The sequence below is a fragment of the Petromyzon marinus genome, chromosome 2, assembly GCF_048934315.1.
Source record: "Petromyzon marinus isolate PM22_M1 ecotype Great Lakes invasive population chromosome 2, UKy_Petmar_22M1.pri1.0, whole genome shotgun sequence".
In the NCBI taxonomy this organism is placed as follows: Eukaryota; Metazoa; Chordata; class Hyperoartia; order Petromyzontiformes; family Petromyzontidae; genus Petromyzon; species Petromyzon marinus.
In genome coordinates this window covers 522,367-539,282 of record NC_133668.1, presented here as the reverse complement: position 1 = coordinate 539,282, position 16,916 = coordinate 522,367, and the positions used below count along the sequence as shown (strand labels likewise).

The 16,916-nt window shown below is 62.1% G+C and overlaps 2 protein-coding genes across 2 annotated transcripts; both read right to left on the bottom strand.

The window, feature by feature from the left end:
• Positions 1–942: 942 nt before the first annotated feature.
• On the bottom strand, positions 943–4,223 carry LOC116950654 (uncharacterized). The gene is made up of 2 exons (XM_076068723.1): positions 4,051–4,223; positions 943–3,885 (listed from the first exon to the last, which is right to left on the bottom strand). The coding sequence occupies exons 1-2, from the start codon at positions 4,221–4,223 to the stop codon at positions 2,802–2,804; spliced, it is 1,257 nt and encodes a 418-aa protein (XP_075924838.1). The 3' UTR covers positions 943–2,801.
• Positions 4,224–5,958: 1,735 nt separating this feature from the next.
• LOC116950621 (uncharacterized) lies at positions 5,959–15,620 on the bottom strand. Its single transcript, XM_032968538.2, has 2 exons — positions 15,003–15,620; positions 5,959–7,158 (listed from the first exon to the last, which is right to left on the bottom strand). The coding sequence occupies exons 1-2, from the start codon at positions 15,465–15,467 to the stop codon at positions 5,959–5,961; spliced, it is 1,665 nt and encodes a 554-aa protein (XP_032824429.2). The 5' UTR covers positions 15,468–15,620.
• Positions 15,621–16,916: the final 1,296 nt, after the last annotated feature.

Here is a 16,916-nt window from a genome sequence, read left to right as displayed (position 1 = left end):
AAGTGCGCGCTCCTGTGTGCTTTGTTTGGCACCAGGTCAGGAGACGCCACGGTCACGCACACACCCCGACACACACACACACACCCCGACACACACACACACACCCCGACACACACACACACACACCCCGACACACACACACACCCCGACACACACACACACCCCGACACACACACACACACCGACACACACACCCCGACACACACACCCCGACACACACACACACCCCGACACACACACACACCCCGACACACACACCCCGACACACACACCCCGACACACACACACCCCGACACACACACACACCCCGACACACACACACACCCCGACACACACACACACCCCGACACACACACACACACGCCGACACACACACACCCCGACACACACACACACCAACACCCACACCCCGACACACACACACCCCGACACACACACACACCCCGACACACACACACACCCCGACACACACACACACCGACACACACACACACCCCGACACACACCCCGACACACACACACACACACCCCGACACACACACACACACACCCCGACACACACACACCCCGACACACACACACACCCCGACACACACACACCCCGACACACACACACACCCCGACACACACACACCCCGACACACACACCCCGACACACGCACACACCCCGACACACACACACAGCCCGACACACACACAAACACACGCAGCCCAACACGTACAGACAACGCGCGCCCCCCGTGCCAGGCTCGGATTTACGAGCCACGGGGCCACGCAACGTGTGGCACCCCCCCCCCCCCCCCCCCCCCTGGGCTGGGTAGTCGGGGCGAGCCATCCGTGTCCAAATGCCACCGCTGCATCAAATTAAACCGGCGGCAGAGGCCACGGAAAGTGGCGACGAGTTCGCAAAACAAAAGAGAGAGAGCCGGGCCGACACGCGCGAATGATTACGCCTTTATTGATGTATGTTTAAACTCTAAACCACATGTATGTACAAGATACAAGGGCATCGTCTGTGTGTGTGCGCGCGGTTGCGCAAACAAGAAACGCGAGCTGCCTCGGAGCGGAGACCCCACCACAGCCGCAGCGCGCGCCAGGGCCGAGGGGTTCCATTTGGGATGGAAAGTGACCCCGCCAGGGCGAGAAGTCCCGGGTGGACCTGTCTCTCACACCCCACGAGAAGGGCCCGAGTGGACCTGTCTCTCACACCCCACGAGAAGGGCCCGGGTAGACCTGTCTCTCACACCCCACGAGAAGGGCCCGGGTGGACCTGTCTCTCACACCACACGTTGTTGGCGATGGTGGAGAAGGTCGCCGCGTTGTCACCAAAACTCGCGCGAGGCCCCAGGGAGGAATTCTCGCCAGCACCGCCCCGCGGGGTGCCGCCCTCACGCGCATCCCTCCCTCTCTCCGTCTCGAGAGGGCCCAGAGCCAGTGGTGGAAATTCCACATTTCCACCACTGGGGCCGGCCTGTCCTCAGAATTACCACCAATTTAGGCGAGGCTTTATATTCATCCGAATGTTCTCTATCCTCACGGAAAAGCCTCGCTGAGTAAAAAGAAATATCCCGTATGGAGTACATTGCATTGAGATATTTGGCCAATACCATGCAACGCGTTTTCAGCCCTGATATGAATCGAGCGCCGCCGTCAATTCGTCTGGCCTGCCGCGAACAACAACGCGGCCGCAACCGGCAGTGCTCCCTCGCAGTCACGCGGTGACATCCCAGAATCGGTGACATCCCAGGGCGGGTGACATCCCAGACCCGGTGACATCCCAGACCCGGTGACATCCCAGGGCGGGTGACATCCCAGACCCGATGACATCCCAGGGCAGGTGACATCCCAGACCCGGTGACATCCCAGACCCGGTGACATCCCAGACCCGGTGACATCCCAGACCCGGTGACATCCCAGGGCGGGTGACATCCCAGGGCGGGTGACATCCCAGGGCGGGTGACATCCGAGGGCGGGCGACATCCCAGACCCGATGACATCCCAGGGCGGGTGACATCCCAGACCCGATGACATCCCAGGGCGGGTGACATCCCAGACCCGGTGACATCCCAGGGCGGGTGACATCCCAGGGCGGGTGACATCCCTTATGCCGGACTCGCCGTTGCGTGCAGGAACACGCGGAGGGGCTCTCTAGGGAAACCGCAGCGACACAGCTGGAAGACTTCCCTCACTGCGATATGAAAACAGCAAGAACCCAGGGGCTGGGTCGAGGGTAGCCCGATGGTCATGAGTTCACGTGAGGTCCAGAGAGAGAGAGATGGGCGCCCATATATGTACAACCGATGAGTCCTAATGTGACCGAAGCCAGCCTACAATTGTCTCTGTTTCACCGCTGCCCGTTTATGATGATGCCTACGTCGGCCTAAACAACAACACTGCTGCCCTCTCAGCTCTGCCGAGCTACTAGTGGTTTGGGCAAGGCTGAGAGCGTTGTAAATAGGTGCAGTGCAGTGGTCACGTGGCATGCACGCCGGGCGCGTGCGGATGTGAGCCGTGGCCGCTCGCTGCTTTGCGAGACAACAACAACAACACAAAATCAAAGGCGTGGGAGAGGCGGCGCCCCAAAGGGGCCACGTGGGCCCGATGAGAGTCGTCAACTCTGGCCCTCGATATTTCGCCACGCTCATTATCCTGCGTTTCCCTTCAACAGTCTACCTTGAGTCACACAAGCGTATACACTTTTTAAAGGTACTGTCGGCCTATTTTAAGAATAACAGTTGCTGCCAATACATTCGATTAATATATAATTATTTTCAAAATATATTTATATTTATAAAACTCTTTCAGTTAAGGCAGTAGTTGTAAGGCACTGAACAGTGGCGGTGAGGTGGCGGCGGTGTTGGGGGCTCTGTCTGAGCTGCCAGGCCTCGCGCGTCACCTCCCGTCCAGCGGCACACCAGATGTGAGACTCCCCCTCCCCGTACTTTTGCGTTATTCGATCTCGTGGAACCGAACCGACAATGGGGGTCCATGAATCGATTCGTCCATGGGGTATCCCTCCTGGCTCGGCGCGAGTGCCGACTGCCGGGCCACGCGGGGAGGCCGTACGCGCTGCCAGAGCTGCTCCCCAGCAGCCTCAGCAGCAGCATCAGCTGCAGCCTCAGCAGCAGCAGCCTCAGCCGCAGCAGTAGCCTCAGCCGCAGCAGCAACCTCAGCAGCAGCAGCCTCAGCCGCAGCAGCCTCAGCCACAGCAGCCTCAGCAGTAGCAGCCTCAGCAGCAGCAGCCTCAGCAGCAGCAGCCTCAGCAGCAGCCTCAGCAGTAGCCTCAGCCACAGCAGCCTCAGCCACAGCAGCCTCAGCCACAGCAGCCTCAGCCACAGCAGCCTCAGCAGCAGCAGCAGCCTCAGCAGCAGCAGCAGCCTCAGCAGCAGCCTCAGCAGCAGCAGCCTCAGCAGCAGCAGCCTCAGCAGCAGCCTCAGCAGTAGCCTCAGCCACAGCAGCCTCAGCCACAGCAGCCTCAGCCACAGCAGCCTCAGCCACAGCAGCCTCAGCAGCAGCAGCAGCCTCAGCAGCAGCAGCAGCCTCAGCAGCAGCCTCAGCAGCCTCAGCAGCAGCAGCCTCAGCAGCAGCCTCAGCAGCAGCCTCAGCAGCAGCAGCCTCCGCCGCAGCCTCAGCAGCAGCAGCCTCAGCAGCCTCAGCAGCAGCAGCCTCAGCAGCAGCAGCCTCAGCAGCAGCAGCCTCAGCAGCAGCAGCCTCAGCAGCAGCAGCCTCAGCAGCAGCAGCCTCAGCAGCAGCAACCTCAACAGCAGCAGCCTCAGCAGCAGCAACCTCAGCAGCAGCAGCCTCAGCAGCAGCAGCCTCAGCAGCAACCTCAGCAGCAGCAGCCTCAGCAGCAGCAGCCTCAGCAGCAGCCTCAGCAGCAGCAGCCTCAGCAGCAGCCTCAGCAGCAGCAGCAGCAGCCTCAGCAGCAGCCTCAGCAGCAACCTCAGCAGCAGCCTCAGCAGCAGCCTCAGCAGCAACCTCAGCAGCAGCCTCAGCAGCAACCTCAGCAGCAGCCTCAGCAGCAGCCTCAGCAGCAGCAGCCTCAGCAACCTCAGCAGCAGCCTCAGCACCGCGCTCAGGCCGACTGTGAAGCTGCTACCTCCTGCAGTTGCCCGACTTTGTGATGGTCGGGGGGGGGGGGGGTCTCTAAGGCTCTTTCCAAATGCTATTATTATTATTAATGTTGTTATGTTATTGGCTAAACATCCCAACCCAGGGCACATCTTTCAAAAGGAGTCTTGGGACTCTGCGAGCCTTTCCTGGGTAAACGATCGGCATCGGGGCTGCACGCTGCCCGGTGTGATGGATGACGGCGAGCTCGGCACGTTGACGTCGTCCCACAGCTGTCTCGCTCACAGCCCACCCTGGCCCCCACCGTGGGAGCGGTGCCCTTTGGAGCGCAGTCCCGAATCGCCACCGCCGCTACCGCTGTGAGAACCGCACCGCCGCAGCTGCTACCGCTCCCAATGTGAATCCCGACCTGTCCACGTGCGCCCTCTCGGCAAGACTGCGGGTTCTTACCCCCCCAGGCCCCCCTGGACTCGGGAGGGAGGTTTTCATCGCTCTCTAGCCGAGCTGCGGCGGTCACCGGCGGTGGCGGCGTCTGGCGTCTGGCATCTGGCACGGGCTGCCGGGAGCTTCACCGCTGCCGTGGGGCCCTCACGCGCCTCCGGGGAGCTAAGCGCACCCTGCAGCCCCTCCTGCTGCTGCTGCAGCCCCTCCTGCTGCCCCTGCTGCAGCCCCTCCTGCTGCCCCTGCTGCAGCCCCTCCTGCTGCTGCTGCTGCAGCCCCTCCTGCTGCTGCTGCAGCCCCTCCTGCTGCTGCAGCCCCTCCTGCTGCTGCTGCCCCTCCTGCTGCTGCCCTCCTGCTGCTGCTGCCCCTCCTGCTGCTGCTGCTGCAGCCCCTCCTGCTGCTGCTGCTGCAGCCCCTCCTGCTGCTGCTGCCCCTCCTGCTGCTGCAGCCTCTCCTGCTGCTGCTGCCCCTCCTGCTGCTGCAGCCCCTCCTGCTGCTGCAGCCTCTCCTGCTGCTGCTGCCCCTCCTGCTGCTGCAGCCCCTCCTGCTGCTGCTGCTGCTGCGTCCGAGCCGTCGCATCCATCCCGCAGCCTCTGCACCATGTCTGACGAGAGCCGTGACGCCCACACGGCACGCGCTTGGATCTGAATGCGGTGCTCAAGGTGCATGCGGAGGAGGAGGTGGGGGTTGTTAGTCGCGGTTGGGTGCAGCCGCGCTCGCATGCCTGCGGAACGAACGAGGTCGTAAATCATCACCACCGCACACCACGGCCTCCACCACCACCACCAACACCACCACGCGCGTGGCTACTGATGCTGTTGCTACTCTACTGCTGCTCCACGCCAGGATCCGTGCAAAGAGGCGCACGGGCCGGGGAGAGGGACGCGTCGCATTGCAAGCACTTGTCTGTCATCACAGCAATCATCATCATCATCGTCACAATCACTGCCCCTCGTGTTAGTTCATCAGATCGCGACGCGAGGAGCGGCCGGCGTGTGTGCGCGTGCGTGTCTGTGTGCGTGTCTGTGCGCGTGCGTGTCTGTGTTCGTGTCTGCGCATGTGTCTGCGCGCGTGTCTGTGCGTGTGCATGTCTGGGTGCGTGTCTGCGTGCGTGTCTGTGTGCGTGTCTGTGCGCGTGTCTGTGCGTGTCTGTGCGTGTGCATGTCTGTGCGCGTGTCTGTGCATGTCTGTGCGTGTCTGTGTGCGTGTCTGTGCGTGTGCGTGTCTGTGCATATGCGTGTCTGTCCGTGTGCGTGTGTTTGTGCGTGTGCGTGTCTGTGCGTGTCTGTGCGTGTGCGTGTCTGTGCGTGTGCGTGTGTTTGTGCGTGTGTGTGTCTGTGTGCGTGTCTGTGCGTGTGCGTGTCTGTGCGTGTACGTGTCTGTGTCCGTGTCGGAACGGTCCAGCGGTGGCGGCCGTCAGCGCGGAGCCACCGGGGCCACGCGGCGTCACTCGCTCAGCTCCGTCTTGACGCCTCCCGCCACAGCCACAGCCACCGCCGCCTTCCCGTGTGCCCCGGTCGCCTCCTCTTCGGGCCCCTGGTCGGCCTCGTGGCCCCCCGCGTGCGCGAGCGGCCCGTTGGCCGCAGCGCCGCCGTGGCTCTCGCTCACAGTCACCGCGGGGGGGCCCTGGGTGGCGACGTCGGGCTGGGGGGGGCGCCCCACGGCCTCCTCTCCTCCGGACACTGCCGCCGCCGCTTCGAACACCGCCTGCTGCTGCTGCTGCTGCTCCCCCTGCTCCTCCCCCTCCTCCTCCGGCTTGCCGCTCGTCTTCTGCTCCTCGTGCTCCTCACCTTTACCCAGCACCACCTTCGCTCCCGCGTCGTCGCCCGCACCCTCCGCGCTCCCTCCCGGCTTCTCTTCAGCCGCCTCCTCTCTCCCCTTCTCCACCCCGGCCACCGCCGTCTCGTCCGGCCCCAGGGTCACCACCCCGGCCCGCGCCTCCGCGGTCGCCTGCGCCGCGGCCACGGCCGCCGCGGCCACGGCCGCCACGACGGCCTTCCCCGCCGGCGAAGCCAAGGCGGCCGCCTGCCGGGCCGGCGTCTTGTCTGCGAAGACGATCTCGGCGTACTGCACCGCGCCGTGCGCCGAGTCGGTATCGCCGCCGTAGATCGCCGGGGAATCCTCGTTGGTGACGGCCACGCTCGCGTCGGCCTCCTCCTCCTCCGCCGCGGCCTCCTCCTCGTTGGGGGTGCCCCCCCCGTCCTCCGAGCGCACCTTCTTCACGTTGAACTTGAGCGGCGGCACCTTGAAGGCGCCCAGCTTGGAGCCGCTCGACTTCTGGTGGTTGGGCGTGAGCGATTTCTTGATCTTCTCGCGCCGCTCGGGCGACACGAACTTGTTCATCTTCTTCTCGAAGCTCTCCTTGGAGAAGGCCTTCTTGAGGCTGTCCATGCGCTTCATGCTCGACTTCTTCAGCCTCGTGGTGGTGGTCTCCACCTCCTCCAGGATGTACTCCTCGTCGGACGAGAGGTCCGGGGGCCGCGCGGCCGCCTCGTCACCCGCGTCGCTGCCCTCGCCCGCGATGCACACCTCCTCGAAGCTCGAGTCCGCGGGGCCGCGCGCCTCGTCGGACACGAGCACGGCGGGGCCTGGCGAGGGGCCCACGGGCCTGCTGGTCGCCTCGGCCGTGGGCGTCTCGCTGCCTTCCTGCACCGCGCGGAGAGAGAGAGAGAGAGGGGGGGAGGGGCGTCGCGCGTTAGGGTGGGCGACCAACACCACGGCCGGTCGCCTCTGACTCCCCAGTGGCGACGTTTCCGCAAGCGGAGGCCCAGGACCGGTGTAGACAATCGTCACCGATGCAGGTCGAACATCGGGGTCACTGGGTTCGTAGCGCAGTGTGATAACCACTGCACCACCGCTCCCCACATACATGGCCACACACATTGCCCATACAACTCAGCACACGTGATGTCCTGTTCAGTATCGAGGCGATGCTCGTCTCGCGTTTACAGCCCTGACCGAGTGGTGAAAATTCCACATTCCCATGTCAGGGTCGATTCTATCCATTAGAAAACCACCGTTGGGTTCCCGACAACATGGTTCTAATGTTATCGATCCCGGATGGATGATGGGCTGAGTCAACCCACTCCCCAACCACAGTTTGAACTGGCGAGCGGGCGACTTGCGAGCCGCTCGCTCTGCCCGCGTGCCGGCCGGCCAGGGTAGTGGCGCCCTTCGCTTCCTCTCGGAGAGTCAAAGCCCTCGCCGCTCCACACCCCCCGCACCCTTCCCCCTTCGCCCCCGATGGCTGTGGAAGCTCCCACCTGGGTGAATGTTAAGAGGCGTCTGCAAGCTGCGCCCCGAAGCGCTCGAGCGGCGTGGCAGGTCGGGCGCGTCGGGGCACGGAGAGAAGCCGGGGTCGCGTGGACAAATGTGAGCCGAGTGTTCTTTTGGTGACATTTAACATCACGAGTTTTTAACCGAAATTTTTTTTTTACGTGGACAGAACAACATCGCTGCGTAGCCGCCTCGCGTCGAGACGACGGCCGGGGATTGGTCCAGGGGGAGGGCTTCAGCCAGGCTTGGGGCTGTGGCCCAAAGTGTGACTTGGGACTCAGCCGTGAGTTCGTGCTGGGGTTAAGATTGAAGCCCCGCGGGGTTTTGGCGGGGTCCGTGGGTTGGGTTCGGGTGAAGTGAGGGCTCGTGTGTGGCATGGGGTCAGGGTCAGAATGAGTATTTTGGATGTGGCTTGGGATCAGTATCAATTTGACCTGTAGGATTAGGGCTATGGTTAGAGCTATGGTTAGAACTATGGTTAGGGCTATGGTTAGGTCTATGGTTAGAGCTATGGTTAGAGCTATGGCTAGGGCTATGGCTAGGGCTATGGCTAGGGCTATGGTGATGGGTATGGTTATGGCTAGGGCTATGGTTATGGCTATGGTGAGGGCTATGGTGAGGGCTATGGTTAGGGCTATGGTTAGAGCTATGGCTAGGGCTATGGCTATGGTTAGAGCTATGGTTAGAGCTATGGCTAGGGCTATGGCTAGGGCTATGGTTAGGGCTCGACGCTAGGGTGAGTCACTGGGTTCGTGTTGTCCTCTTAGCCGCTACAGCAGCAGCATTATGGCAGTATGTGTTGTTCACCCCGCGATATTTCTCGGGTTTGTGGCGAAAAGGCCACCGAGTGAGCGGTGGGGAGGGTAGGAAGGGTGGGTGAGTGGGTGGGTGAGTGGGTGAGTGAGTGGGTGGGTGAGTGGGTGGGTGAGTGGGTGAGTGGGTGGGTGAGTGGGTGAGTGGGTGGGTGAGTGGGTGAGTGAGTGGGTGGGTGAGTGGGTGAGTGGGTGAGTGAGTGAGTGGGTGGGTGAGTGGGTGGGTGAGTGAGTGGGTGGGTGAGTGGGTGAGTGGGTGAGTGGGTGGGTGAGTGGGTGAGTGAGTGGGTGGGTGAGTGGGTGGGTGAGTGGGTGGGTGAGTGGGTGGGTGAGTGGGTGAGTGGGTGGGTGAGTGGGTGAGTGGGTGGGTGAGTGGGTGGGTGAGTGGGTGAGTGGGTGAGTGGGTGGGTGGGTGAATGGGTGGGTGAGTGGGTGAGTGGGTGAGTGGGTGGGTGAGTGGGTGAGTGAGTGGGTGGGTGAGTGGGTGGGTGAGTGGGTGGGTGAGTGGGTGAGTGGGTGGGTGAGTGGGTGAGTGGGTGAGTGGGTGGGTGAGTGGGTGGGTGAGTGGGTGAGTGGGTGGGTGAGTGGGTGGGTGAGTGGGTGGGTGAGTGGGTGAGTGGGTGGGTGAGTGGGTGGGTGAATGGGTGGGTGAGTGGGTGTGGGGGTTAACGAGCAAGCGCTATAAATACGCGCGCGTCGCCACCGCCGCGTTACTCGCGAGCACAGCTGCCGCGCGGGGCTCCTCGTGACACTCGACCCGCAATGGGCGCGGCGCCGACTTCACCACCACCACCGCCAGCAGCAGCAAGCACCTCATCCTCCTCATCCTCCCCCTCCTCCTCCTCCTCAATGACTTCCACGTCGAGCCTTCACTCCGCACACCGCATTCCGCGGCGACCAAAGCCCGAGTCGGACACCGAGACCCGCTTGGCCGACCCCCCCCCCCCCCCCCCGGGGTATTCCGTCCCTCATTGACAAAAACCTGATGGGCCTTGCGGCCTGTGCGTGTGTGTGTGTGTGCGTGTGTGTGTGTGTGCGTGCGTGTGTGTGTGCGTCTGTGTGTGTCTGTGTGTGCGTGTATGGGGAGCAGTAGTGTAGCAGTTGGCGCGCTGCGCTATGAACTTGGCGACCTGGGTTCGATTCCCGCCTACGGCCAACACCAGTGACGATTATCTGAACCGGTCCCTGGCCTCCCCTAGGTCGACTCAGCTTCAAATGAGTACCTGGTGCGGTGTGTAAACATTGCCACTAGGGAGACAAAGGCGGTCGGGCGTGGTGCTGGCCACCCACCCCCTCGTGTACCGTTCCGGCCTTCATAGGTGCTCGCTAACAGCACTTGCCCCTACAGTCTGTTAAGGCTATATGGGGGATCTTTATCTTTTTGCGTGTGTGTGTGCACGATCCGACGATTGCCACGGATATTGATCACTGTCGTCGGTACTCACTCGTCCATCGTCAGCATCATCGACATGAACGAGCACACCTCCACCAATCGTCAGCCATTCATTGCCGCCGTCGTCAAATCCATCCAGCCGTCACTAATCCACCACAGCTCATTAACGCTCGACGTTTATCCACCCAAATAATCGTAATTAATCAATTATACATCCGCATAATTATCACCATCAATAATCCATCGGCAATGATCGATCATCCATCATCCGGAAAGGTCATTGGCTTTTTCAGCGCCAGCAAAAATGTGTCTTCGACTCATTTCACTCACGAATCTGATGACTGACGGGAGTCCATGACGCGTTAAACAGGCAAGCAGTCGTGGCAATGCGCGTTACTCCTCACCGCGCGGGGAAAGCGGCAAAACCCGCCACGGCGATCACGGCCACCGGTGATGGGCCGTGGGGCCGTGGGGCCACCTGCCCCGGGAAGGAAGCTCGCTCACCTCCCCCCCGCCAGACACTACGGAGTCCCCCAGTACCCCCCCTCCGCCTCCCCCCTCGTTATTTAAGACCCCACTGAGCTATTTGTCAGAAGCGACCTGGCTATCACAAATGATAGCTCAACGGCGTGGCTTTGTCACGTGGAAATCTATTCAAAGCCAAATATTTTAAACGCGTGACATCGATTCTACATGTGGAGGAGCAAGCAAGAGGACCCGGAGACAAATTCGCGCGACCACGGGGAGGGAGAGACGCAAACTGCAAATATACAGCAGCAGCAACAGCAGCAGCAACAGGCGTCAGGGTCGGGATTGAACCCACGACCTCCTGCGTACCAAGCGAGGTAGTTCACATCTCATAGCCACTGTGGCGCGTCTCCATTAACCTCGCTCCGCCTCGTAGCTGCATCCGTGCCACACGTGGTACTGGTTACTGGCCCCACACCGTCACGTGGTGCTGGTTACTGGCCCCACACCGTCACGTGGTGCTGGTTACTGGCCCCACACCGTCACGTGGTGCTGGTTACTGGCCCCACACCGTCACGTGGTGCTGGTTACTGGCCCCACACCGTCACGTGGTGCTGGTTACCGGCCCCACACCGTCACGTGGTGCTGGTTACCGGCCCCACACCGTCACGTGGTGCTGGTTACCGGCCCCACACCGTCACGTGGTGCTGGTTACCGGCCCCACACCGTCACGTGGTGCTGGTTACCGGCCCCACACCGTCACGTGGTGCTGGTTACCGGCCCCACACCGTCACGTGGTGCTGGTTACCGGTCCCACACCGTCACGTGGTACTGGTTACCGGCCCCACACCGTCACGTGGTGCTGGTTACCGGCCCCACACCGTCACGTGGTGCTGGTTACCGGCCCCACACCGTCACGTGGTGCTGGTTACCGGCCCCACACCGTCACGTGGTGCAGGTTACCGGTCCCACACCATCACGTGGTGCTGGTTACCGGCCCCACACCGTCACGTGGTGCAGGTTACCGGCCCCACACCGTCACGTGGTGCTGGTTACCGGCCCCACACCGTCACGTGGTGCTGGTTACTGGCCCCACACCGTCACGTGGTGCTGGTTACCGGCCCCACTTCATCGCTGTCATCACCACCGCCGCCTCGTCCTCGACTGTCACCGCTGTGCTGCTGTCCGAGCTCTCCCCACGAGTGTGTTCGGGTTGTGGCCCGCGGTGCTCGGTGGCGATGTCCGACGTTTCGCTGCGCGTGCTGGAAGCTTCTTTAAAAACAACTGACTTAAAATTTCCGAAGAAAGCTCCGAGCACGTGGAGCGAAACGTCGGACATCACCAGGGAACAACACGCGACACGAGAGCATCGTTGTCACGGTTAACACGTGGTGTGGTTAGTAACAGCACCAGCGCTCACAACGTGAAGAGGGGACTATTGCCCGAAACGTCGCCAGATATTCATAACTTTGTCGTCGTTGTTTTCAGGGCCACCACGCTGAGTGTCACTGACGATCGTGTCGAGTTTTTATTCGACGGCAATGAGTCAGGAAAGGCAGCAGGCAAAGCCTCTATCTCTACCACGAGGGGTGGGAGTGGGGAGAAGGGGGGGGAGAGATAGCGGGGATGGGGGAGCGGCCATCCTCGCACAGGGCGTTGCCGTCAAACATAGAAAGTTTCTTGGATTCCGTAACTCGAGAAGACAGCCTCTGCGCTGTACACAGCCGGTGGGTGGAGGATGGGGCGGGGGAAGTGGAGGATGGTGGGGGGGTGGTGGTGGATGGTGGTGGTGGATGGTGGGGGGAAGTGGAGGATGGTGGGGGGGGGGTGGATGGGGGTTTGGGGTCACGCTACGTGACCGCATGCAGGTCGCACACACAACTGCCCAGAGCCGACTGCGCGCGCCGTGGATCGGTGAAGCAGGGCTTCAGAGCCTCACCGCCGGATTGCTCGGGGCTAAGTCCAGATTCCGATTCTCATCGCGTCGGCGCGTCGTGTCCGAGAATCAGCATCGCATCGGTACCCACTGTGTTGGTGTGCACAGGGCACTTGGTCATTGATTCACAACTGACGAGGAGGTGGAGCGGTGGCGCTGTGGTTAGCGCGCTGCGCTGTGAATTGAAAACCTGCAGTGGGCGTCGTTACTGGCGATGGGGCCTTTGTTGCGCAAGGGCCATTTCCCGAAACGTCGCCGATGTTGTAATATGTATTGTTTGAGGCCACCGTGATGCTGACCGAGTGCGTGTTTGTGCGTTGTTCCCATGAGCTAATCGCGACCATTTGCGTGGAGCGAACAGCGAGGGGAGGGGAGAGGGGGGGACGCGAGGGGGGGGAACGCGAGGGGGGTGGACGCGAGGGGGGGGCACGAGGGGGGGGGGACACGTGTGGGACCCGGGATCTCGCTGCGTGCAGCGAGATCCCCCCCCCGCTCGCCCCCTCCCCCCGCTCGTCCCCCCCCCCGCTCGCCCCCCCGCTCGTCCCCCCCCCCGCTCGCCCCCGCTCGCCCCCCCCCCGCTCGCCCGCCCCCCCCCGGGTGTGACGGCCACGCCGTGGCAGGGCTCCAGGTCGCCACGATTCGGAAATGTCAGCGTTGTGGGAGTGAGCGCCGCAAACAAAGACAAAGACCCCCCCCCCCCCCCCGTAGCCTTTAACAAGCTGTGGGGCAAGTGCTGTTAATCAAGCGCCTCTGAAGGCTGGCACGGCACACTGGGGGGTGGTTGGAAACACCACGCCCGGCCGCCTTTGTCTCTCCAGTGCAGATGTTGTTTACGCACCGCACCAGGTACTCGTTTGAGGCTGCGTTGACCAAGGGGGGGTACCCAGGACCCGGTTTAGACAATCACCGCAATCGGAAATCGAACTCGGGTTCGCTGCGTTCCGTGGCTGAGTGCGCTAACCACTGCGCCACCGTTCCCCGCGCGAGCGCCGTCGACACGGAGCTGCTCGGAGTCGCCCGATCGCTCGCTGGCGAGATGTCACCTCCCTCGCCTGGCACGCAGGAGGTCGTGTGGGTTCCATCCCGACGCTGACGGTGCCTGCTGCTGCTGTATATTTGCGTGTCTCTCTCTCTCTCCTCGTGCTCGCGTGGATTTTTCTCCGAATCAACGTCACGCGTTTCGAGCATTTCAGCTGCGATGAATGTCCACACGATGTCGATGAGCCACTTCGCTGAGCTATCATTTGTGATGGCCACGCCGATACGGGGCAGATCAGTGGGGCCTCACCCGGTAAAAACACAAAAACATTCTCACTTTCGAGCCGACACCGCTGGGCGCGGTCAAGGAGGAGCGAGGAGGAGGGGGAATCCGCGATGGGATGGACTTGTGTTTAGTGGCGTGAAGAGGAGGACTTCAAGGCGATGAGCGGAGTGCACGCGGAGCTCACCGAATGTTGAGTACCGCGCCACGAGACACCAGGCACTTTCAAGTGGAAGGTCGCGCGAGTTCGAATCCTGGCTGCGTTGTGATTCAGCCCATCATTGTCACCCCATCGAGGTCAGTAAATAGGTAACACTTTGTTGGAAAGTCAAAAGTGACAGCCTTATGGATAGACATGTCCCCACTATATGAATGTGGAATTGCGTACAATGGCAGAAGATCAGAACCAATGTCTCAATCCTGAGTTGGGCAGAAAAGACACGTGTTTTATTATTATTATGTGTGTGTGTAGTGGTCTAGCGGTGTGTGTGTGTAGTGGTCTAGCGGTGTGTGTGTGTAGTGTGTGTAGTGGTGTGTGTGTGTAGTATGTGTGTAGTGGTCTAGCGGTGTGTGTGTGTGTAGTGTGTGTAGTGGTCTAGCGGTGTGTGTGTAGTGTGTGTGTGTAGTGTGTGTAGTGTGTGTAGTGGTCTAGCGGTGTGTGTGTGTAGTGTGTGTAGTGGTCTAGCGGTGTGTGTGTGTAGTGTGTGTAGTGTGTGTAGTGTGTGTAGTGGTCTAGCGGTGTGTGTGTGTAGTGTGTGTAGTGGTCTAGCGGTGTGTGTGTGTAGTGTGTGTAGTGGTCTAGCGGTGTGTGTGTGTAGTGGTCTAGCGGTGTGTGTGTGTAGTGTGTGTAGTGGTCTAGCGGTGTGTGTGTAGTGGTCTAGCGGTGTGTGTGTGTGTAGTGTGTGTAGTGTGTGTGTGTAGTGTGTGTAGTGTGTGTGTGTGTGTAGTGTGTGTAGTGTGTGTAGTGGTGTGTGTGTGTAGTGGTGTGTGTGTGGTGGTGTGTGTGTGTGTAGTGGTCTAGCGGTGTGTGTAGTGTGTGTGTGGTCTGGCGGTGTGTGTGTGTTCCCGCTCCTGGTGAGCACCACTTCCAATGATCTGAACCCGTCCCGGGCTTCCCCTGGATCGACTCGGCCTTAAAAACGACTATCCGCTGCGATGCGCTCCGCACTGGGGAGAAAAAGGTGGCCGGGCGTGGTTCCGGCCACCCCCCAATCCACCTCCCCCCCGTGCGCGCCGTGACGACATTCACAGCTGCTGCTCGCTAGCGGCACTTGCCCCGACAAGCCTGGCGCAGGCTACGAAGTGGCATCTCTGCGCGCGTCCTCCCGCGCAGCAGCCCCTCACCTGGAAGATGAGGATGCGAAAGTTGTTGCGGCGCAGCAGGTCGCCGTGCTTGGCGTCCAACTTGCGCACCTGCGCCGCCTGCCGCTCCAGTCTCTCGCGGACGTCCTTCACGTTGGCGCTCACCGTGCGCGCCTTGGCCAGCACCTTGGCGACGGCGCCGTCCGTGCTCTGCCCGCTGCGCGCCATGCGCGACAGCTCCCCGGCCACGGAGCGCACGACGCCCTCCGTGTCGCGCTGCCGCTCCTCGAGGCGCCGCTGCGCCTCCTGCACGCCCTCGAGCATGCCCAGCAGGCGGTCCAGCAGCGCCAGCACCGTCACCGCGTTCGCCTGGGGGCCCGGGCGGATCTCGTCGGCGCGGAGGCGCGGGGTGCCCGCCGGGGACTCGGGCGCGCGGCTCTCCCCGCCCAGAGGCACCGAGTCGAGGCTCCCGGAGGAGGCTGCTCCTGCTGCTGCTGCTGTCGCCATCTCGGAGTCAACGCTAGGGGGTGGCGGGGAGGGTCAGGGCGAGGGGCTGATGATGATGCTGCTGCCGCCGTGCGCGCTCTCTCGCCTTGCGCTCTGGATTCGGACCCCCGCGCGGGGGGGGTTTAAAGCGGGGGGGGGGGGCAGCAGCAGCGGACCCCCGGACTCCCGGCAATTGGCGGAGCGAGCGGCCCGCCCTGCCGCGCTCCCCCCCCCGCCCCTCCACCCCCCGCGACCCCATCCCGCTCCCCCCTCCCCCTCTCAGTGGCATCCTCCCCTCCCTCCCTCCCTCCCCCGCGCTCCCCTGTCCGCTCCCTGGCCCCGGAATTATCGCTGCCCCCACGCAGGCCGCGAAGGCCAGAGCGGCGCACGAGGGAGTGGCGGCGTCGCTGACACCACGCCCGGCCGCCTTTGTCTCCCCACTTCGCGGCGGGGGGCAGGGTGGGGCGGCGAGTTGGAGCGAAGTCGCCACTCCACGTTGACACTCAACGGCCTCTCAGATAAGCGGGAGGGAGGGGTGGAGGGGGAGGAGGTGGGGGGGGTCGAGGGTTCTCGCCGTGCGACCTCGCCGCAGTTGCACGCCACGATCCGTGGCCATGGCTCCGTCTCCCCGGCGGTGGTTCTCTCTATGCCGCGTCCCATTCCTTGGCTGGGCGATCCGCCGTCGTTCGTCTCGAGCCTCGGCCATCAACCCCCGTCCAGCCGCGCCGGTTCCTGCCCACGCGCCAGCTTCTCTCAGCAGCTTGAGCGATGTCATGAACCTGCCCGCCTGTGTCTCCTAATCCCACGCGCTCCTATTTCTGTCTCGATGCAATTCGAGGCACGCATCTCCCCCACGCTGGAACGCAGCAGCGGGACACGCGTGCCGTGCCGGTGTTTAAAGTCTCGTTGTGAATGGCTTCGGTCATTGTTTTTGACTTCCCCCGTCGCACTCTTGGGATGGGAACGCGGAAAGTTGGACCGAAGTTGAGCCAGCGGTGACCCCAAGGGTCCCAGCAGATTTGTCCCCGAGTGAGTGAGCGAGTGAGTCATTGAGTGAGTTAGTGTGGATCGGAGAGTGAGTGCACCAGTGAGTGAGTCGACCAGTCAGGGAGTGATTGGATCAGTGAGTGAGCGAGCGAGTGGATCAGTGAGTGAGTGGACCAGTGAGTTAGTAAGTTAGTGAGTGAGTGGATCAGTGAGTGAGTGGACCAGTGAGTTAGTAAGTTAGTGAGTGAGTGGATCAGTGAGTGAGTGGACCAGTGAGTGAGTGGACCAGTGAGTGAGTGGACCAGTGAGTCAGTAAGTTAGTGAGTGAGTGGACCAGTGAGTGAGTGGACCAGTGAGTGAGTGGATCAGTGAGTGAGTGGACCAGTGAGCGAGTGGACCAGTGAGTGAGTGGACCAGTGAGTGAGTGGATGAGTGAGTCAGTAAGTTAGTGAGTGAGTGGACCAGTGAGTGAGTGGACCAGTG